Raw genomic sequence first — 24,302 nt, 5'->3', positions numbered from 1 at the left:
TTTTTTAGATAAGAGTTATAGTAAAGAAAATGTTACGCAGGCAAGACTTCCCTGAAATCTCTTCTTCACCTCTAGCTGGGAATGCTGGTCTGAATTTGTGAGTATGACTGTACACACACAGTACATAGACCCTGATTAACAGTATGTTTATCTGTGTGTGTGTGTGTGTGTGTGTGTGTGTATGCATATATTGGTAAATTGACGGCACAAATAATTACAAAACATCTGATAAAATTAGCTGTAAACAGATATGCATATATATACCGATTGTAGGTCTGGATCTTTATGTATGTACACGTTTCTTTGTGTGTGTACATACATTCATATTCTTGGCCTGAATTTTTATGTATCCAAATATACATATGTACATACACACATTAATACGACGTGCATCTGAATATATACCCACACGCAATACCATATACGTGTATATGCTTAAATATACACAAAATATCCATACTGATTAATGTGCTAGAGAACTAAGGGATTTATAGATCTACAGTCTATAATATAACCAGAATCCTGAAAGATGTATTGGTGAGAGCTTAAAACTTCGTTGTGTATTATTTCTCTAAAAAAAGGACATGTATGATTTTTACAGAGGAAAAAAATCTGCGAATACCTTGTAAAAATAAAGAAATGTCCAAACACATTTGAACAAAATATCGGTTTAATCCAGTTCAGTTCGACAACAACATAACCAACAACCTTTCAATGCGATCATTCGAACGTAAAACATGAATGGCTTTACTACATGTGAAAACAATGGGAATATTGTGATTTTCGTGAACGGAGGATTTATTTTGAGATCTTAAGAGTTACAACTTCATAACCGTAGTGCTTCTGCGTAGAGTTGACAACAAAGGAAGGCAGATGCAGAAGTAAAGAATAGATTAAACTAATAAATTAATAATTAATTGCATAATCCGTGGTGCTGAGTGTATCTTTCTGAAAATCATTCAGTTGAGTGTGTTGAGCAGAGAGGGATTTTCATCTTCTTTTTGGGGGTCAGGGGTCACTGCACATAATGATGTCAAACTAAAATATAAAATAAGTACCTTACTCTTGCAGAGTTGGTTGTATGAATCAGTAACAGCTCAATGATTTTGCCATTATTATCTTGATCATCAGATATGCGTGTGCTCATGTTCTATCTTTGAGCAGATCCCAACCTACCAAATTAGATTTGTTGTCTAGAAGTAAACAATCACTAATAATGTCCAAAACTTTGTAGCCGTTCTAAGGAGATTAGACGTCTAAACAGAGGCAGATCAATACCCCGGTAGTTGCAGGTGAGAGAATTTAGCAGCAGCTGTTAAGATATTTCCTTATGGGAGAAACAGCGCAGCGGGACAAGAGAACAGAAGCCCAGACTAACAGGTTACATACTAAGTTACTATTTCCGTGATAACATACTGCTGCCAGCTTATAACCACCACCAATTGATTTGTGTCCTAGTCTTATTGTGCTGTGCCTCTCGTGGACCTGCTTTTTCTGCTGCGGGCTTGCCTTCATTGTGACATAAAAATACAGGATAAATGACTTACTTTATTGTACTTCTTTCTCTTAAACAGATTTTGAAATACTTCCAGAGCTACATTCCTATTCTTATCTGGGCTACAACGAAGCCCACCCACATTGAAGTGATTGTAATCCGTTTGTTTCACCCTAAATCTTTGAGGTTTTTATCTGGCTTTGGCTATAAAAATTGTCATTGCCCCCAGATAAAAAGAAGAATTCATACAATCCCTTCACACCAGCGCAATGACAGTGTGAACGTGATGAGCACACTCAGATTATGAAGGCTATGAGAGGTGTGACTGAGCAGCAGGAGCTCCTCTAGGAAGCATCACATTCAGTGAAGAGGTCAGAACAAGCTAAAAAGCAGATGCTTCCACATCCTCCACCCGTGCAGCAGAGGTGATCTACTCTGCGCAACCCTCCCACTATCATACGGATATAATTCGGGGGAAAAAAAAAAAAAAATGGTTTTTTTCACAATCGCACTGGATTCAGTAATGATTACAGGAGTAAAAGGACTCAAGGTTGGAAGTTACTAGTGATTAAAAAAAAGGAAACAAAAACAAAAACAAATCTTCTAGTTTAAGATAAGCCCCCCCCCGTCTCATGTGCAAAGGATGAATGGACTGGTTTATTGGAGCGGTGTGTTGGTGGGGGTTAGGAGCCGAACTCCACAGTTTCCTCTGTAATGGGCTTGAACTCGTAGTTCCCCCTACCGTCCATGTGCAGGTAGTACTGCGTTGCAGAGGACATGGAGAGAAATTCAGTGTTAGGAAGTAACTCCTCAGGCACGCACGGCCGTTATACATCATCAAAACTTAAAAAAATGTTCAAATTTAAATTGAAAAACATTCAGTGTTATAATGAGATCAAGATCGCGGCTTATTGAAAAGCAACAAAACATCGATTATCTGTCGCTTTTCATGCACTTAGGAGTCATGTAGAGACGGGCAACCATTCCCTCTCATTCACACAGCTGGGCTATTTTTTCAATTAATTCCAATTAACCTCATTTTTGGACTTTGGGAGGAAATTGTAGACCTCAAAGGAAACCCACGTAGACATGGGAAAAATCTGCTTCCCCCTTGGGAATCAAACCAGGGTCCTTCATGCTGTGAGTCCAGCCGCTGTTCGTGGAGGGGGGAGGGACCATGAGGGTGCACAACCTGGAACCAGGGTGCACAACCACCCTATGGTATGCTCTTGGCTTCAAGCTCATGCACAAAGCCAATACAAATATAAATTTATTGTAAGTTATATGAAATATACATTATTTTGAACTATAATGGAAAGGGATTCTTTTCTTGCCATTGCCTTGGGCATAAAATTCAGGCCATCTTGGTAACACTCACATTCACACACACACACGCACTCTAGAAATAAAGATTGTTTATCAGTTTAGAATTTTCTTTCTTCCATTTTAGGCCAACACTGTTTGATTATAGGTTTAACCTTTCAAAGTTTAATTTTAAATGTTTGTTTGTCATCCTGTGGGGGGTTCGTAAAACCTAATAATATTCATTTTGGTAAAATTGTAATGCATTTATTGCAATTACATCAAAAAGATCTCTAATCTGTTCAGATTGTAGCATCTGTGAACTCTTGTTATCTTACGTCTTAATAATTCTGGAAGCCAATCATATTTGATGGATGTTATTGCTCAGACTGGAGAACCTGTGTGACTCCCGAGATGGAAGAGTAAGAAGATGCAGCGGGAATGGAAACAAACAACGATTCAGCGTTTGGTATTTACCTCGTGGTGTTTCCACAGAGACTTTCTGTGAGACACTGTGAACAAGGTGATGCCCACCTGTGGACAAAAGGAGGATTTGACACTTTTTTTTAAAAAAGGAGAAAACTTGACAAGCATTATTATTTGTTTGGGTGACCTTTAACAAATAATAATATGCAGAAACATATCTTAGAAGGAAATCTAGGAATTCTATATAAGAAAGGTAACAGAAAGTTTAGTACTACAAATAAGTAAAAAATATCCAAAACCTAGCAAAATATTCAAACTTAGCAAGAGATTAATGAGAAAGTATGATGATTAGACATGTTAAAATGTGCTAAAAAGCTTCCCTGATGCCTCAAACAGAAATGAAAAAAAAAAAATGCAACTAAAAGAAACACATATAACCGGGGAAATAATTACACAGAATTCATTTCAAATTTGTAAAAGGGAAAGAAACAGGTTAGTAGGAAAATAGTCTATCAAAATAACTCTGTATGAAATAGCTAGAAATTGATGCGCAGACTTTTTTTTCTCCGGGGAAATTAGGGTGTAGAGTAACTGCGCACGGGCTGGGTCGTACCGTCCTGCAGTGGCTATAGATGTAATCCTCTACGTCCACGCTGACCGCGCTGGTGCATTCATCCAAAATGGCGAACTGTGGCTTGTGGTAGAACAGCCTGGCCATCTGTGCGTGCACAAAAAGAGACGGACATGTACTCACATGACTGACTTTCACCTAAGATCCTAACACAAAAACTGGGAACTGATTCTGGGTGAGTGCATTGTGTGCTTCCCCAACATGTCTTCTACTTCTGTCATTAATTTGCATAAAACCCTTTCTGAACATTTTTTTTGAACGTTTACAGGTAACAGGTTATATGACCCTGAGGTTTTGGGTTGACTGTGTGAAGGAAAATTATGTTTTCTACATAACAATAACAGTGGTATGTTTTCACAGACATTTAGAAAGTGAGGTCTTACAGCCATCCTTTGCTTTTCTCCTCCACTCAGGACATCCATCCAGTCCTGCACCGAGTCCCAGCTGCCCTCCCTGGTCAGGATGTGACCCAGCTGGACGTTATCCAGGTACTCCTTCAGTACCTTGAGGTGGAAAAAAATAGATATGATAGTGTGAAAACAAAAACAAACAAACAAACAAAAAAAAAAACAAATTCAAAAGAGCGGCTTGACTTGTTCAAGGGAAGAGTGTTGCTCTGACACACCTGATCAGCGATACCTTTCCTCTTCTGGTCTTCGTGGGTGTCGGGGTAAATGACTTGGTCCCTCAAAGAACCCAGTGTCATATAAGGTCTCTAGACAAAAATGAACCACAGGAAAAAAACAATTGCAACAACAAAAAAATAAAAATGAGATATTTGAACATGAACACGGTATTCTCCACAGACATACTTAAAGCAGATTTGGTATCCATTTTCTGAGAGGATTTTTTTTTCCCTCCACCAAATTTGAGGGGGATGTTGCTCATTTCCTGTAATTTTATACAAGTGCTTGTTTTTTCCAAGCTTACAAACAGGTTCAGTTAATTTCCACATTCTCCAGGGCACTTGGTAAAACCTGACGTCTCACTTGTGAACTTCTTGCTATCATTTGTCTACTTGGATGACATAGTTACATGCATGTTTCTCCCAAATGCCTGGATATGAGTGAAGCACATTTAGACATCATATTGAAATAAACCATTCACAACCTACAGTGCGTCTTTTGATTTTTGGCCCGTGGGAGGAAATGAGAGCCTGGAGGTAACCCAGGCAGACAAGAGGGAGAACGTGCAAACTCGACAAAGTAAGACCCCCCCCCCCCGTCGGAGGAGAATCATAGATCTACACCTGGAAGTGCAGCAGTTCCTCCTATCAACATATTAATATTACATTAAATCTTACTGGGCTTTTAATAGATTCAGAGGGAAGACCCTCTTGCCCACTTTTGTTTTCTGCTAGAGGGCATCTGTGGGTTTATGTACATATGGAAATTAAATATAAATGTTTTAACTTCACTCAAGTGTTTTCAAATCAAGAAAAAATTCAACTAATAAATGAGCAAACAATCAAATAAAAAAAAAAACAACAACTAGAAATCAAACATTTGCAGCAATCACTGAATTTTTGTGAGCTGCCATTCTCCTTTGCTCCCCAGACACAGGCATTTAACCCTATAAGGTTGGGGGAATTCAAAGGGTTCACAGGATAATCACATGGAAATGTTATCACATTCTTCAAAAAACTACGAATTGACATAAAAAAGTGCCAACTAATCTGCGATGACACATTAGAGAAATAAAATATTCTTGTAAACATTTACAGGGGACAAAAAAAAGATCTGGATCAGTTCCGCATTGTGTACAATGTTGCTGCAAAAATCCACAAACAGAATAAATCCATAGGGAAGTTTCTCCTCTTGTGATTAAAATCTTCAATCTTTATCAAGATTTGTAATGACCCTCCACCATTTTTTTTTTTTTTTAGTTTTTAAGATGCCAGGGATTGGGGAAGGTGAGTGTATGAGACCTGTGTGAGAACCTTTACCTGTGGCACATAGAACAGCTTCCCCCGCTCTGGTTTTGTCAGTTCCCCTCCAAAAAGAGGCCAAAGCTTAGAGAAAAAGAAATGATAAAAAAAATCCATTATATACTTTATATCCATTACATATTATATACAGAAAAAATACATTTACATAGTTAAAATAAATGTTGTTCCCAGTGGTGCTGACCTCTCCAAGAACTCGAAACAGGGAGCTTTTTCCACATCCATTTGGTCCACACACGAGGACATTGGTGCCAGAGCTCACCTTCAGAGGAACCAAAACACAAAGCACATGGGTTTTACTCGCCAAATTATGCAAAACCTCAAGACACGTTTGTTGAAAGCTTTCCCAAAACCAGTCCACCCGTTCTGTTGCAATGGGTATTCACCTTTTCAAAATAAAACAAAATAAAAGGACCACATCGGACAACCTATATTCTTCAGTGTCATTAACCAACACCAGAGAGCAAACACAAAACTTCTATAATCCCTGGAAATCTTGTAATGAAGGAAATAGATAAATAAATAAATAACCTCAAATGTGAGGTCTCGGATAAGGAGGTCTCCATTTGGTGTGGCAAGCGGGGTGTGGTCGAATCTGCAAAAAAGGAAAATAAGCACATATGAATCTGTTAACTATCCACTTGTGCTTCCGTGGTTGAAAGAGCAGACAAAATCTGCTCAGGTCAGGAGTGATACTTACTTAATGAGGTTATCTCGGTTGATAATCTGACCATTCCCAGGCACCAGTAAGATTTTCTCTGCAGTATTGTCTGTGGCGAGAGGATTAACATATCTAATCAAAATTCACGACAAATGAACGTCTCGTTTTCTTTTACAGCTTTTATTTTTTCTTTTACCTTTCTCCTGCTGCGAAACCATGGTACGCTCATATTTGCCCGAATTCAGCTCCTTCAGAACCTTCATCAATTCGGTGATACGGGTTGTGAATCTGCGATAAGAGAGGCGCCAGAGGCCACAGTTGGAGACCTAAATTCCAGGGGATTGGTAGGTTCTTTGTCCAACACCACTCACCCTGAGAGACGCGTCATCTCTCGTCCAGCCAGTACGATCCTTCCAAGAGCCTGGGACATCCTGAGGAGCATCCTCCCACTCTGGTAGTAGTCCTGCAGTCCACACATGCAATACAAGACTTGATACCACCAAGCACCCTTAAAGATGTTCTGTTCTATCACATTCTTGCTTTTTATCTCTCTGTTATTCTCTCTCTCTCTCTCTCAAGTGGTCGAGGCAGAAGGCTGCTAACACAGAGTTGGCATCTATCAAAGGTTTGGGGGATTCCTGGGGGAATGTTGGACTGCTGTAGGCCATTTTAGTAAAGTGTCCTAAGACAAGTGTCTTGTGATTTGGCACTGTATAAATAAAATCTCTTATAGTTGGAGTTGGAGGTTATGAGGCTTGGACAGCTGTGAGTAAATTTTCATAGTGTGATAAAGTTAAAAAGAAATTGCCCATTCTACGAAGAAAAATAATCATATGTTTGGGTACAGAATTAACTTGATATTGATGTGGAATGTGGAATTATAGTAATAAATTTGTACTTCACCAAAAATCTTTAAGAAACCAATATCAGTACACAAGCAATTACCATGTGTATCACTGAAAAATAAAGAATAAATAAAGAAACCAATAAAAAATATTACATGCTTTGCAAGTTCTTCCTTAGATAGCAGGGATCACATGTATCTCTCTCACTGACTATTTTAAAGGTATACCTGTATGTGAGTGTGTCTTTGCTCACCTCCAGCAGCTCAGAGTGTGTGCTAGTCATGTGACGGGGGTGGGAAAGGTTCAGGAAGGGCCTGCTAACAACCAGGTAGCCCACCACAGTGGCCAGATCTGCAGAGGGACAGGATAGGAACACTGATCATGTAATGTTCTTGTCTGATTATGTTTTGTATGTTTTGAGGTGGAAAAAAAGAAGATACAAACAAGGGAAATGTGGTTACACTAATTTCTTTGTTCTGAGAACAAAGTTTCCCCTAGATATATATCAGATTTTCACCAGCCTTAGGACTGAGGCCAGTGCTCTGAACCTTTTCTGACTATTTTTTTATGACACAGTAGTAACTTCTTAAACGTCTGTGTTCTTATTCCCCATATTAACAAAACGGACATATTGCATTGCACACACATACACACGCAGACGCAGACACACACACACACACACACGTATAGCAGCCTACTGTAGCCCCCCAGCAGCCCCCCCAGGTAATCCAGACAACCGTGAGGCCAGACGTGGTACTGTGGCCAGAAGAGGCAAAGAAGGTCATTCTCTTCTCATTGAACTTATAGTTCTAAGGGAGAATCAGTCATTGTGGAAACCTTGAAAGCTATAGGAATGACAGGGAGGGAGAGAAAGATAGCAGATTCCAGGATGGTAGAGGCAGCAGAGAGAGCCTCTTGCTGATCATGGAACGGGTTCATCGAAAGATCAGGGCTCCCTGGAGAGTTCAAGACGTGGCTTTACCAACATTGATTGCTTCTAAAATGCATTTAGCTGTTGACGGTGTACGAGGCCCTTATGATGTGTATCAAAGTGGAGTGGAGAGAAAGGTCATAAGTACCCCTGGAAGTGGTTGGGAATTCCTTCAAGCTTCACATCAGCAGGCCTATATATCTTGAAAGATCTTGAAACTCAAATCCCATAGGAGAACAAAAAGGAAAGGGCCAGACCCAGGGCAACAACAAAACGTAGTGCACTTCAAAAGGCTAATTCATGGGTCATTAAGGTAGATGTGGGGGGAAGGCTACAGCGCCCCAGTCCAGAAAAGGCCAGATGTGGCACTGTGGTCAGAAGAGGCAAAGAAGATCATTCTGATTGAAATTCCATTGAAGGAAGAATGCAATCAAGCCTTTGAAAGAAAGAGGACAAAATACCAGGACCTCTTGGAGGACTGCAAGGGAAAGATAGCAGCTCACAGGATGGGGAAGACAGCAGAGGAGCCTCTTGCTGGTTATGGAACAGGAGGGGGGAATCAAGGGGAAAACCAGGAGGATAATGTGGGTAGTGGATTGGCCACCACTGCTGAACCACCGTTTGGAGGGTGTTACAGTTCAGGGTCGAAATACCCGATGACCAAAGGGCTTCAACTCCTGCCGGTGAAGGCTCCATTCACCAGCAATGAAAGAGGAAGAGGAGGCATCTTTTGATGTACTTATATACTAATATATATATATATTTAAACAGACCTCATCATTCCAGAAAGTAGATTGAAAGTATGGTTTCCTTTCACATTTGTTCACTTGAAAGAGGATCTAACCAAGTGATTAACTGCTGATGAAGTTTGTGAAATTCTATGTTGCGTTCATGAGATTTGCATCAATTTAAATGCAGAACCTTTGCTCTAATTCATATTGAAAATGTCTATTATCATTCTAATTGACAATAGTCGCTGCCATATCCACTTTCCTAATGAGACGTTAACATAATACATCTTCTACTCGATGTATCTGAAAGCTTACTGTACAAACATTGAATATATATAAAATTTCAGTTATTTCTATATTAAAAATGGCTTCTGTCTAACTTATACTGCTCTAAATATTCATACTATTCCTCCTATCTCAAAGCACTGTAGCAAAAAGATACAACATCTGGCTTCTTTGCATGCAGGTAGGCAAATGATTAAGTCTGACTTTTTAAAGTTAATTTTAAGTTAAAATCTGTCAATCTTTGTAATTTCTCTAAATAATGGTGAAATGCTTTAGAATCTCACACTAAACTGATAAAAGAGACTATGCACTCATATTTCTAGAATAAATCAAAATGGAAAAGGACTCATTTGTATCATTCCTTCAATGCTGGGGTTGTTTTACATACTTTGTTCATTAAAAATATGCAGAGGCTATATCAATATCATATTGTCATAAAAAAGTTAATTCACATCCACTTACATTTGGCTATGATGCTGTCTATAAATCCCATGGAAAACCGAAAGAAAATGAAATTATGCAAGTGGTCCACCTGGAAGAAGAGAAACAGTCATTATTATGTATTTGGTTGAATTCAACAGGTAAGATCACCACTATCGTGCTAAAATATATGTATCACAAACATACCAATTTTCTGAAAGTAGAGTGAATGGTCTGTTTTTCCCTAATGTTTCCATTGTAAAAGGCAATCTCTTCACTAAATAGAAAGAAAAAAACATTTATACACATTCAACATCTTTATCGTAGAATACCATTGAGGCGTTTGAACCACTGGCAATATCTACCTGTTAGTGATGAGGCGAGAGTTGACATATCGATACTCCCCCTCGTAGCGCTGCTCCGCAACAGTCATCCGACCTATTGGCCTCCTCAGCCTGGTCAGGAACAGGCCTGAGATGAGCAGGTAGGACATCATGACGGTTGGACCCTAGGAAGAAGAAAGGAGAGGGGAACACACCATGAGGCCAGCTTCTGTTTTTGTTGAAAATACCAAGGTGATACACTGACATGTGAACCTCAGAGAAATTTCAAGATGGTCAAAGCATTGTCCTATTTTCTTTTATTCCCTGGCTTATTTCTGATATCTAGGAGGTATCCATGCCCTCAGATCTGCCATGTATTGACACTTTTATGGATCAGTGAAACTACAGTGGGTTTCCCAATCACAAACAGCCACTCAAGAGTAATGGAACATGTAATGGGATAAACTAATAAGCTGGTTGGAAAGTAAAAATGCAGTTGAGTACTCACTACATGGCCTCAGAGGCCCAGCAAACCAAAAATAATCCAGAATAAAAGCTTATAGAGCTTGTTGTTGATTGTTTAAAACAAATACATTATATGGGCAAAAGTATTCGCTCACCCGTCCAAACAATCAGAATCAGCTGTTCAAAAAACTTCCATAGCCACAAGTGTATAAAATCAAGCACCTAGGCATGCAGACTGTTTTTTACAAACATTTCTGAAGGAATGGGTGGCTCTCAGGCGCTCAGTGAATTCCGGCTGTAACTGTGATAGGATGCCACCCGTGCAACAAATCCAGTTGTGAAGTTTCCTCGCTCCTAAATATTCCAAATACTCCAGTGTTTGTTGACAGCAACAAAGTGGTAGGCCACATAAACAGAAGGAGCGGGGTCAGCAGATGCTGAGGTGCATTGTGCCAAGAGGTCACCTACTTTCTGCAGAGTCAACTGCTACAGATCTCCAATCTTGTGGCCTACAGATTAGCTCAAGAACAGTGCACAGAGAGGTTCATAGAATGGGTTCCCATGGCTGAGCGGCTGCATCCAAGCCACACATCACCAAGTGCAATGCAAAGCGTCGGATGCAGTGGTGTAAAGCACGCCGACACTGAACTCCAGAGCAGTGGAGATGTGTTCTCTGGCAATCTGATGGATGAGTCTGCATTTGGCAGTTGCCAGTAAAACGGTACTTGTCTGACTGCATTGTGCCAAGTGTGAAGTTTGGTAGAGGGGGTATTATGGTGTGGGGTGTTTGTTCAGAAGCTGGGCTTGGCCCCTTACTTCCAGTGAAAGGAACTCTGAAAGCTTCAGAATACTAAGATATTTTGGATAATTCTATGTCACCCAACTTTGTGGGAACATTTTGAAGCTGGCCGTTTCCTTTTCCAACATGACTTTGCACAAAGCAAGGTCCATAAAGGCATGGAGAACAGAGTCTGGTATGGATGAACTTGATTGGCCTGCATTGTGTCCTGACTTTAACTCGATAAAACCCTTTTGGGGTGAATTAGAGCAGAGACTGAGAGCCAGGCCTTCTTGTCCAACATCAGCGTGTGACCTCAGAAATGCGCTTCTGGAAAAATTGTCAAAAATTCCCATTAACACACTCCTGAACCTTGTGGACAGCCTTCCCAGAACAGCTGAAGCGGTTATAGCTGCAAAAGGTGAAACTGACGACATATTGAACCCTATGGAGTAGGAATGGGATGTCACTTGAGTTCATATCCCAGTTAAAGAAGGTAAGCAAATACTTTTGGCCATGTAGTGTAATTCACACAGGTTGCTTAACTGATTTTGGCCATTGGCTGCCATATTGTTTAATTAAACTGCCTGGGTGGCAAATCCATACATGATATGAATGTGCTTGACATTCAACGGACATCAAATGAGAACCCAGGGAAAATCAGACTGAACATGGAGGAGGGCCAGACTGATCTGCAAAGATAATCAAAGATCATCTGGTGTGTTCTCTATGGTTGCCTGGCTATAGTGACTTTGCAGCCTGGGTGCATTTGTTTAATTGGTAGATCTTTTCTTTCACTCAAATGACCTTTTAAAATATTAAGAGAATACATGAAGAAATAAAAGTGGAATAATTGTGGATGAAAAAAAAACTAGTGGTTCAGGACATACTTCACCAGTGGTTGCAGTACATTGTATATTTATCAGTTTCATAAACTACAGAAAATGCATAGGGTAGTAACTTGCCTGAGCACCAATGGCACTTGTTAGCTTGAAGATGTAGAGACCGATATCCAACAGTGGCTGCAGGAAAGAAAAAGAAATGTTATAACAAGATTATAACATACAGTACATCCTAAAAAACTTAAGGACTAGAAAATATAAATCCATAAAGAGAGTTCCATCAAAATCATGTAAATCAGTTGAAAGGTTAGATTAAAAAAAGTTAAATATGTACAAATGGAGAGGGAAGGCTAATGCTAAAATCAATAATATTGTTAAGAAGAGTAGAATATTTGAGGCTTCAGACTGCAGAGCTATGCTTCGGTACCTTGCTGAGGTTGGAGTAGAGATCTACCACACTGTTGCAGAATTTTTCCACATCCTGCGTCAGCAGCTGATCTGCATTAGCTATCCGGTTGTCCAGGTTACCCATCTTGTAGTAGGTAAAACCTCTGAGAAGCCAGAATAGTGTAAAGACTTTGCGAAAAACCTACAGGTTACATCCCATCCCATCCCATCTATCCTGTTCTATTGTTTTTCACTTGTTATGTATTTGATGTGAATCTGTAAGCATTTGGAGATGTTATAATACTTATATTTAGAAAAGTAGCAGTGATTAATCTCACAATCTTAAATTTCTTACTTCTACGCATGTAAACATTAATCAAAAAATGAAATGAGAATAAGAACCTCATTGAATTGATCAATAACCAGTAATAAATTATTCGTATACCAATTATTATAAAAACATGTTACTGAAATTATCATCAATTATTATCATCAATAAATGAATAATTATAAAAAAATAAAATAAAATGAAAATAAATTATTACTTAAAGGAAGATGCCTTGGTGTGGTAACACATATTTGTTTTTTTTTAATGTATATAGTTCTTATGGCCCATTTTTGACTGATTAAGAATGTCTCGAAGTTTCTTTTGATTTCTCTTTGTGCCAAAACAGTGGCCAATGAATGGAAGTTCTGACTTTGATTTCACATTTACCTTGTTATATATATCAACTTACTATTGTGGCTTAAATAAATAAATTTGTGGTTTCCAGTATAATTCAATGTGTGTTACTCAATTTTTTTAATCATATTTTCCTTTCTATTCACAATTTCTTTCCATAGAATTAACCTTAACCTGTGACATTAGCACTTTAACTTTTTTTTTTACAAAACAACAGTGTTCACCAAATAGGACCCTCAGGAACCCCAGAACTGAACCCAAGTGGTTCATATGTAAAATACAGGCACAATTGGCAATTTCAGTTACTTACTGCAGATACTGGTCATAAAGGTTCTTTGTGAGCCTCTCACGGAACCTCAGCTTAAGCTCATTCAGGCCCAACTTCAGGAAGTTGTTCACCAAGGCTATCTGGAATGTCACACATGAGAAGGATTTGTAGATTCTGTCAACTTTTCTTTTCGCTTCAGTGTGATCACAAAGAAAAAGGTTTTGCAATTACTGTAGTAAACATGCATATTTTCTATTAGAAGCATGGGATAGGAAAATGAAACAAATAAGCATACAAAAGCAGAAAATTAAGAGTGTTTTCATCAGGTATGAATCAATGTTAAAGAATTAGGCAGGTGATGATCTAGGCTCTTCTTACTGTCATACCAACAGCCTGTTTAATTACAGAGAAGAATGTAAAAAAAAAACATTTAAGTGTTTCTACTAGGCGTGAAAGCTTGTTGTGTAACCAAAGTCTGGATGAATTATACTGATTTGCCTTTTGAATCTCATCTAAGATTGGTCACCTATGAAATATGTCAAATGTAACAGATCTCCCGAGGGGATTTTAAAAAAAGAAAATAATAACATTTTGGAGCTGGGGTATAAAACATTATTTTTGACATTGAGGTAATGGTTTTGAAGAGGAAATTTTAGAAAAACTGACTTTTATTTCCCCTCACAAATCCATTACTTCAATATCTGGAGAGACATTTTTCCCCTGTATAGACTTACTGCATATCTTGGCTCTTCACTTAAACTATTTTATAGTGAAAAATTACCAAACGGGCTGTTTTACATCATTTCAAGCAAATAACTTGTGCAAATTGAGAATTTTTATATTGGAAGAATTGGTGCCATTGTGATTTGTTCATTTAGATAGGCTGATAGTGACATTGCTTTGAGACTCAATAATTAATTTGATGGGAATTAATTTATACATTTATAAAAAAATGAATAATCACTAGCCTTTTCCTTTAACATTGGCCAAACAGTGGTAAATAATGAAATATATTAAATGATAGCAGAGGAATATAATGATTCAACTGAAAAAGAAAAACAAAGCTAATCACCAGGAAATGTAAAATAACATACAGGCAGACAGAAAGCTTTCTGTTTATCAGGGCTCCTCTGTTTTGTTTACATAAAATCAATGATAAAGGACTACTACTTTAAGCGTAAAATACAGCATATGAGACAATTAAGGTCACACTTGAGTGTGAAGAACAAAAACAAACGGAAAAAAAAAAAACACTTACAAGTGGCATGAATTTCATAAAGCTGAACAAGAAGGTCTTGAAATCTTTTGTTGAGCGACCAATAATTGCACTGCAAACCACAACATGCACATAGATAAGCCAACATTGCCAGTGGGTCAGTGAGGAAAAATACTGTTTTTCTCTTGCTAAAATGACAAACGCTTGCGGCCTCAGTGACTTTCTTGTGGTTAAACAAGACTGTACCAGTGGAGTCCTGACATGTGGTACATGAACACCAGAAATCCCATTCAATTTATGTTTCAAACACTGTTGTTACAGTGCAGGCTGACATGGCAGAAAAAAAAAACCTTGGAGAAAGGTGCTAGTAAATAAAATATATCATAATCAATGTTGGTGCAATGTTCCAATTTTACATTTGGCAAATGGTCCAGTCTAAATGAGACTAAATTCTCTTGAGATCATAGGAATGCAACTGCGGTGTTGTCAGAATGGTGTGGCGTCATGTGGCTCATAAAAATAAAGTGGAAATGAGTTATATGAAAACAGTCAGTGTTGGACTAAGCCCTGGACATCATTCTATTCCTTTGCTAGCTCATCCAGTCTCCATTAATCCAGCTCTCAACATAGATTTCCCTGCCAGAGTCTCCTGTTTATGTTATGAATTGATTTTAGGTCACCACAACAGGAAGGGAACTGTCAATGTGCAGTGGACTCTTTCTAGAGTCCTTAGATTCAGTGAGGCACCGCTGATTGCCGACTACACAGGGGAAAGCGTATCTCTTTCACAACCACATTAGTGATTGCGTTCTTGAGAAAATTGTTTTTTATGTGGCCGTGAAAATGAAAATGGAAGAATTTTCAATTGACATTCTAACTGAAATGCTGCAAGCGGAGGCAGCGCTTTCACAATTTTTTGTCCTATTTGAGAGTTGGAAGTGAATAACAAAGCACCTTTCAGTCACTAAACAGGAGATAAGGCCATGAATCTGCAGAGATATCTTGTACAGTGTTTGAAATCTAAGCTTGTTCCGCTGTATGGACAATGTGAAAGAGTTTAATGAAAATAAAATATACACACACACACACACACACACACACACACACACACACACACACACACACAAACACACACACACACACACACACACACACACACTTACACACACACATTTACACACACACTTATATATCACTGACTGTATTACTAAAATTTCAGGGCAATTTAACATTGGAGTTACCTGTATGTGTTGTGCACAGAATAACAGTCTAAAATATTTGTGTGCATTTGGTGTTTTTAATGTATACACTGCAATGTTGGTAAAATCAGATAAGTTACTTGTAATTAGAAAATTACAACAAAATGTATTTTTTAGTCATGATGCTGATGCATAAATTGAAAGGAGTTCCATGTGCTGGTGCAGTTTGATAGGTTGGGGGTGGCTCATTGAACCCCCCTTGTGGTCGTACCAATAAACATGCCCTGTCACACAGAAATCTATATTTTTTACACTTTGGGGAAAAAAAAGGTAACAGTTTAAAAAAAAAAAAAAAAAAGACAAAACTTAACTAACAAATAAAACTACTGCAACACTTTTACATTATGAGGTAATAGATTAGGAAAAAAAATCTACCATGATTAAAAGTAAATGAGCAATTACTTGTTTTTATTAATTAATTTAAATATGTGAAATCACATCTTTCAATTTTGCTGAGGAAACATACAGTTATATGATTCCACAGGAGTGCTCTGGTGAAACCCCCAATGTAGGTTCAAACTGCACCTTTGTATTCAACATGAAAATGATTGGCAGGTCATGATGTGTGCTAGTGGTGTTTATTTTACCCACAGATAAAACCTGGGGGTCAATGGAATGGTTTAGGAAGGGATATGTAGCTGATAGTGGGTGGGTGGGGTAATGAAAAAGCACAACAGCAACAGAAAGCAAAAAGGGGCTGCAACCATGGTATTAGTGGTTCAAACCCATTTCTACATCTATGAGAACGGTGTGATGGACTGTTACCGCTGGTATGACTGATATGTAGGAATAAAAGTGCTTCTTGAATAGGCTGATGTCTCTGCTTATTATACCGCTGTAGGGAATCAAAACAAAGTCATCAGATCCTGCAAAGGAAGCAAAAAGCAAGACAGTCCCGACTCTTTTTCTGTCACAAACCTGGAAGGGTATGACAGTGTGATCATTTTTTTTTTTAATTAATTACAATATCAAGTTATTCCCCGGAACAAGTAATAGATATTCTTTGTCTAAAGCAGTATATGTAATTTTTAATTATCTAGACACAGAATTAACTGGTTTGATTGTTTATTTTGAACAACGCTTTGCTAACTTGGTCACATTTTCAAATGTCCTATGAAATTGCAAGACAAAAAAGATCACAAATATTTCTTTAAGTGACTCACTATAAAAAATAAAAATCAGCAAATTATCAAACATATAAATTAATAAAAAAATCTATTGGAACACAACCTATACTCAGTATTAAATAACTTGATATCCTGAAAAAACCTAGAGTTGAACTGAGGTGACTACAGAAATTTGCCAAAAAAAAGACAAGGACAGTTTTCAGTTTACTTAAACCCAATTTGCATTTCTGCTTTCAAACAGTCGTGTTGCGTTTATGTCGTTGGAAAACACTGTGGGACTATCATGCTGTTGTGTCAGTGTTCGTTTCCACACATTATCCACACACTGGAGGCTGAGGCTACACAAATAGTTTTAGGGGGTGATGAATAATCGACACTTGATTGACAAAAGTTACTACTGGAATTACCTTGGTGCCGATGGCAAGTGTGTGTGTGTTTGTGTGTGTGTGTGTGTGTGTGTGTGTGTGTGTGTGTGTGTGTGTGTGTGTGTGTGTGTGTGTGAATAAGAAAACTTCAGGAGAGATTCTCATGTTACATAGCAGACTGGACATTGATGTTGTGTTTGAATTGCGGCTGGTTAAAATACCTACGTAGGTGTATGTGTTTAGCGACACCATAGGGTGGGCAGTTGCTTGGTATCTTGCAATTATGTATTAAACATTTTCTCTTTTCTATTTTTCACGGCAAAATAACTTTTAAAAAATCATACTCAATCATAAACCTTAATTGTTTTATTTTCCTACAAGCTATGCTGCTGGTTTTGTGTAATTTGTCCATGTCTTCCAGCTCTGCGTGCGATAGTTTTGACATGGAGCCTGCATCACAGTGGAAAAACTGAAATTAAGTTTAAGGCCTTCAAAAATGGTTTTCCATACATCACCAACAGACATGCCTTAACATTAGCCTGGATCTGCATTCAATTCTTTATTTTGTTTTTTCTTTTTAATTTGAAGTAGTGCCTAAACGTTAGAATGGCCTCACCTTTCAATCATGGTGCCGTTCTGGATCATCCACACATCGCAGTAGGTCCTTGCCACCAGCATGGCGGCGATGAGCAATAGGTAGGCGGTCTGCAGTAAGGGGGCACAAAGTCAGAGGATTTGTATAACACTAGATTAATCCTTTTTTTTTTGTATGTTTTTTTAATTATTGATCCGCCTTTGACTCAGCTATCAATGGAGCTGATAAGGCATGAATGGGCCCAGGAGAAAAGCAGCAGAGACCTTGGCTTTTGTATCTGATAAATCTGTACCAGAAAGCTATGCTGTCTGAATGAAAGTGACAGACCATTTCACTTGACTTCATTGACAAGGAATGAGTTTAAAAGTCTGCAAGAAATCACCAGACATTATTTACATGATCCATCAATTAGGCGGCATAGTAGTCGAAAATTTTCAGGTTATTTATTTTTGGGATTAGAATCTAAAAACATCCCATTTTATATCCCTTTTACAAAATATCATTAGATAAGTTTGCAAGCGGAAGAAATGTTGTGTTCATACATTAGATCATGGTGTGGCATCTCAAAGAATCAAAATATTGAAATTTCAAGAAAGATTTTTTTTTTAGGTCAATACAAAATCCAGTTTTTATTTTATCAGTTTTTTGAGATATTAATTTATTGAATGAGTATTTCAGAGTGTATAATTTCTGCAGCTGTTGCATCACTTAAGCTTTTTACTATAATATTCAATTCATTCCTTCAGAACAGATAGAGAACTACGAGTCCACATCACAACTGACAGTGATTACAATTCTGCTGCGATGTCAGGGCTTCAAAGTGATGTGCACATGCATGAGACAGAGGGTAAACAGAGACAGACAGAGAGATAACCATTACTCCTCCAGCAACTTAAATGTGAAAAACAGCCTTGGGCGAGCTGAAGTTCAAACTTCCAAGTCAAGGAATAATAGATAAGGTGTAGTTTGCTCAGAGGGGGAAATGTTCTACCTGACTAAAGGACTGGATGCTTATGTGACGTCTCTGTGACAGAACTGAACATCTCAAGCATAAAACACTTGTTAGATACAACACTAATATCTTACCTCCATGCAAAAGAACCGTGGTACCATAATTCGAAGAATCCGAAGGATCCGGAGGAAGAACAACCTGTCCACCGCCGCACGGTCTTTTCTGACATCTTTCTGTTGAAACAGGGTAAAAAAAAAAAAAAAAAGATATGCGTCAAGAGCAGCTACATAGGACTTTGTAACTCTTGGCCACAATAATGTTTTAGGCTAATACCTCAGTGCTGAGGGCCTGATCCGATCCTCCTTTTTTACTGAAAAGACAAAGAGGAGTTTGCATTACAAGATTTCAGTGCAAAAAACACGGTTCATTTCTTTAAGAAGAAGATTGTTTGAAATCTAGAAAAAAAGAATCATAAAGAATATACATGTTTTCGTGTAAAAAAGGTATGTGAAGCAAAAGTTACATCGCAATGTGATAAATCATTCTGACAAAGCGATAATGGGTAAAACGGTTTTGTCTGACATGATATGTTTTCATTGTTTAATTCGCTTGATTCAAATCAATCATTTCCAAGCCTAAAAGTTGATGTAAATGGAAACAAATGAGGGATTCGCCAATATATCAACACAGAGATTTTTCCATTTAATTCCATTTTTTTTTTTAATCTATATTATAACTCTATTCAAATTTGTACTTAACACAGTGCAAGATATGGCTGATGATTCCACTTTTCCACTTATTTTTGCAGAAATGTAAACTGTAGCTGAGGTTCTTGCAAGTTTGCATTTTGAACTTGGTGCACAGGCAGTGTGAGAGATCAGTGGGAACTCACAACATCTGCACACTGGTGTTTGGACGCTTCAGCTCGTAGGGGGTTCAAAACTGCATGGACGTGCACACAGTCAGAACAAAGCAGCTACAGGGGGCGCTTCTGCTATAAACATTGCATTGCATCCATTCACTTTGATAACACAGTGAAGTTCAGTCCACTAGTCCAGAGGTATTTCAGAATTTTTTTACCGTTGTTACATTTCAAAATAAGTCTTGATTCGTTAAAGTTTATTAGTGCCATGACAGTGAAAATGTAGTACTTTGAAAAGCTGTGGCACCATGGAAAAAAATAAAAAGTCTTTCATTAACTCCAGAGCACCAAAATCAGACAAATGCATTGAGCAAACCTACCGGTACATGATCTATCAGCATGGGTACGAGAGCAACTGAGTTTCATTGCTTTGGATGAGATATTCCTTTAATATCTAGCTTTTTCTGACAATTTGCAAAAGAACACAGTGTTGCGGGACTTCAAGTAACGCAATGTTCCTTACATAATCTGTCTCTAAGCTGTAGTTTTGTCAGGATTCTGGCCTTTGACCCATTCCTGACTGATTTGTTATTTGATACTTACCTGGCTGAAAATAACCTTTGATATAGGTGAGGCTACAGATCAGAATAGACCCATCCTGTCAAAGAAGACCTCCAACCAACAAAACTTATTCAGGATCCCTGGCCACTGAGGGACTTCCAACATTGAATCTTGTAAATCTATCACTTGTGACTGTAATTGTCTCCACTTTGCTTCAAGGCCGCTGCAGTTAAAACTCTACTTCAGGAACAACACCTTGACCTGGGGTCTCTCTGAACCAATTTTCAATTTTCCACTTTTTTACAACAGCATAAAATAAAAGTTATTTCTCACCTCACCTCACTCATTTGACTTGACAATTTTTTTTTCTTTTGTTGTCTTTTGTTGTTTGTCATTCAAATGAAAACTTATTTTAAAAGGTAGTAAATTACAATCAACATAATATTCTAATATTTGACTTGGACTATATTAAAACGTTTTTCTTTCGGAGATCTCCGAGCAACTTTTGAAACTACTGATAACGGCACGCTGTTTTGCTATCATGAGAGTAAATTTTGCATTACTAGCGCTTGTCTGGTTAAAGTCCAATTTGATGGTCTAGCAAAGATGGTGGAGCATTGCCAGTGACCTGAAACAGTGATAAAGGAGCTGAGCTGGAAAGCAACGCTCTTATTTTACTGTGCCATTTATGTTCCAACTCTGAAATATGGTCCTGAAGCCCAAGTAGTGACCAAAAGAAGGAAATGTCAGAGGCAATCAGCTGAAATGTTTCCTCCACTGGATGGCTGAGCTTGGCCTTGGGGACAAGGTGAGGAGTGCAGACACATCCAGGGGGAGTCTGAAGAGGTTGTCGGGGTTTCTGGTAAGGATGCCTCCTGGACACCTCCCATTAAGAGTTTTCCTGGTATAGCCAATTGGGAAAAGGCCCTGAAAAAGCTTTTGAGAATCCATATCCTGTAGGACCTGTGGGTGCCCAAGGGTGCCCACAGGAGACAGTGATGCCTGGACAAACCTGATCAACCTGTGTAACTATTACCAGGCCCGAAATAGCAGAAAAGCAATAGTGGGTAGTTGGATGGAAATAGACCTCATACCCCACACAGACACTTACAGGTAACATGATTGTGGAGTATTTTGGGTGATAATCAAATACAACTTCAGACTCCAATCGATAAAACCGCCACCAGGATGGATGGGTGGATGGGACTACTGAGGGCAATTTGTGGTTTGTGGCCTGAAATGTTTCATTTATTGTTTTAAATAAGAGTAGGAAATTTATTCTAGAACTATGACTCTTTCTTGCATTGTAATTCCTGTCATATATATATATATATATATACTAGATTATACATATATTAATCTAACAAACTGTGTCTGCTGCTGTCTTAAGCATACATTGACAATCTGAAATCATCTTCAAGCGACCAAGGTCTGTAATCAGTTGACCAGTAAAGTGTGTGCAATATGAGAATAATTTAATTATTACATCATCCCAGGACTTGATCATTGTAACAGGTGGGATAAAATTATGATTTTGATTTTATTTATTTTTTCTTCCTTTTCCTTGAGTCCAAACGGGGCATCACACAATTTAAACATTGCATTATGCTGATGAACTGTCAATTCTTAAAATTACAGAGTCAGGAAGCATGACGCATCCTATTAGTGGGGAAACAGCATGAAATAACATAGAATTAAAGTAAATTCAAGGAATTGCTTTAAATTCCACATGATACTTCAAAATATTTCCTACAACATAGCAACTAATAATATTACCAAATACTTTTCCAATAAGTGGAGAAACCCACGATTGTGGAATATGAAATCTGCAAGAATTTAGAAACTACTTTAGTAATGTGATCCAGACTTTAACCACTTATCAACCCCTTGGCTTTGTATTTTTCAAACGCGATTGAAACTAATTAATAATAATAATGATAATAAAAAAAAATAACTAGATCACTCATTTCAACACAAATACGGAAGTCAATTGTTCCGAGGCCTTGACACTTGCCCACACTTTCGGACCTCAATTTCATGCCACGACATTCAATTAAATATTTAATAAATCATCCAAAGTTGCAGCAAATATAGAGAAACAGCATCTTAGGGTTTGCAGGAGTGACATTTTGGAGCACTAGTCATTAAATTGATTTGAGAAATCTTCACTCCACTGAAAAAATAAAGACAATCCCAATAATAGAGGGCGGTATCCTGGTGTCCCCCGAAGCAGGTCGCTGTCACCTGTCAGAGTGCTCCCGCTAGCTATGTTAGCATCATCACGCCTGTCGCAAAGTAGCCCGAAAGTCGGTCAAATTTGGAACCGAGTCTTCCAGTACAGAACTCCCCTTACCCGGACGACCTGGGCTTTCGTCTTCGTTTGTTCAGCAGATACAGCACCAGCAGAGCACCAGCTGCAACGGAGGAGTTTTTCGCAGTAACATATTTACTGAAGGCCGCCATGTTACTGACTGACCGGTTTTGCTTGGCTGCACGAGCTGGACGGTTGTCGCCAGAGATGTTCTACAGGGAAGAGAGTGTAAACCGGAAATAAGGTGAACCGAGACGTCCTTGTGCTACTTTGCACCGCCTCTCAAAAAGGCCGTTGTGTTTGAAATGTAGATAAATATAAATATTCAGGAAGACCGAGTCATTTCGCCAGGTATAGGACATATTCAACCCGTTCTCGTTCATTGGTATTATTTAGTCATATTTTAAAGGACAGTTCTCGTTTTTACCCCAAGATCTAATACTACTGACTTATACAGAAACGTGTATTGTAAAGCTATTTTTTCCAGGTCTGCTCCAATTACAGAGGTTAAATTGCTAAAAACTCTTTCGATAAAAATGTTTTTTTATTTTTTATTTATTATGCTGCTTCATTGTGTACTCTCTCATATTGCTAAGACATGGTGTTTCGTGACGATTTCATGTTACTTATCGCGATGTCACAGAGAAGAACAACAATACCCATAAACCACAGGGAGCAATAATTACGTCATACTACGCGATTTTGGAATTACACACGGAAGTTGTCAGTGGTTCGATCGCTACAAAAGTTAATTTATATTTTTCAAGAAATGGAGAAAATTCAAAGAAACGCAATAATCCCCATCCTCCTCACTCCTGATTGTTTTGCTGAATTTTATTTATTATTTAATTCATTTTGATCACGGTCACGTTCTTTCATCAGTTTTCCCTCTATTGTTTCTGCTATGTGTGAAACGTTTTATAATTGTAATAATTCTTCTGTTTACAGGTTGTCAGGTCTTTAAGTGATATCTTTTATTACTGTCGAAAAATCTATTACGGTGTAACGGGAATTTACTTTCAAGACCTCAGCCTGCAAAGGAGGAAGCCCATACAGGACTCTGGATGGTGCTGTTTCTGATACAAAAGCCCAACATTACTGTGTGTGAGAGAGAGCAAGTAAAGAACAATTCATCTTTACAGAAACTAAAGATAAAGAATGAGGGGGCAGCAACATGTATCGCACACCACTCTTGAACAATATTAGCTGTAAAATAGCTATGGCTATTTTAATGTCACAATCACAATGAATTGACAGCTCTGATGCATTCACGAGATTTACAGTTAAAAGTAATTTATCTTGTTTTTTTTTTACATGTATTTGAATATTAATCATTTCTATATTTGTGGAAGCTGTATTTGAAAATAAAAAAACACAGATGCGTTGTCAGCGCCAAATATTGATAATACTATATATTATATATATACTATATACTACACTATATAGTATAGTATATACTATATATATATGTATATGTATATATAAACATATACACACACACATATATATACACATGTGTATATATATATATATATACGTATATGCATATATAAACACATACACACGTGTATATATATATATATATATATATATATATATATATATATATATATATATATATACAGTAATACAATAAT

At 37.9% G+C, this 24,302-nt stretch overlaps 1 protein-coding gene across 2 annotated transcripts; it reads right to left on the bottom strand.

The window, feature by feature from the left end:
- Nucleotides 1–652: 652 nt before the first annotated feature.
- abcd3a (ATP-binding cassette, sub-family D (ALD), member 3a) lies at nt 653–23,179 on the bottom strand. 2 transcript variants are annotated; one of them, XM_086160207.1, is made up of 23 exons: nt 22,708–23,179; nt 19,265–19,301; nt 19,066–19,164; nt 18,001–18,089; nt 16,658–16,727; nt 13,460–13,557; nt 12,508–12,631; nt 12,204–12,260; nt 10,038–10,180; nt 9,880–9,949; nt 9,715–9,784; nt 7,559–7,656; nt 6,832–6,923; nt 6,657–6,748; nt 6,500–6,569; nt 6,331–6,394; nt 5,984–6,061; nt 5,800–5,865; nt 4,480–4,569; nt 4,238–4,357; nt 3,837–3,941; nt 3,275–3,331; nt 653–2,256 (listed from the first exon to the last, which is right to left on the bottom strand). In XM_086160207.1, exons 1-23 carry the CDS (start codon nt 22,815–22,817, stop codon nt 2,179–2,181), a joined length of 1,977 nt encoding a protein of 658 aa, XP_086016333.1. In that variant the 5' UTR covers nt 22,818–23,179; the 3' UTR covers nt 653–2,178. The 2 variants fall into 2 exon arrangements, with proteins under 2 accessions (XP_086016333.1, XP_086016332.1); XM_086160206.1 differs by lacking the exon at nt 16,658–16,727 and adding an exon at nt 14,676–14,745.
- Between the last annotated feature and the right edge of the window lie 1,123 nt (nt 23,180–24,302).

This window comes from Fistularia commersonii, chromosome 15 (genome assembly GCF_037954325.1).
Source record: "Fistularia commersonii isolate RoL2024-O1a breed Wild chromosome 15, RoL_Fcom_v1.0, whole genome shotgun sequence".
In the NCBI taxonomy this organism is placed as follows: domain Eukaryota; kingdom Metazoa; phylum Chordata; class Actinopteri; order Syngnathiformes; family Fistulariidae; genus Fistularia; species Fistularia commersonii.
The sequence above is the reverse complement of the archived record's forward strand: the minus strand, read 5'-3'. Positions and strand labels throughout refer to the sequence as shown.

Coding starts and splice junctions, on each gene's coding strand:
- abcd3a (XM_086160207.1), bottom strand. CDS start 22,817: ATGGCGGCCTTCAGTAAATATGTTACTGCGAAAAACTCCTCCGTTGCA. Junction 18,090..19,065: donor CACGGTTCTTTTGCATGGAG/GTAAGATATTAG, acceptor CCCTTACTGCAG/ACCGCCTACCTATTGCTCAT. Junction 4,358..4,479: donor GGAAAGGTATCGCTGATCAG/GTGTGTCAGAGC, acceptor TTCCACCTCAAG/GTACTGAAGGAGTACCTGGA.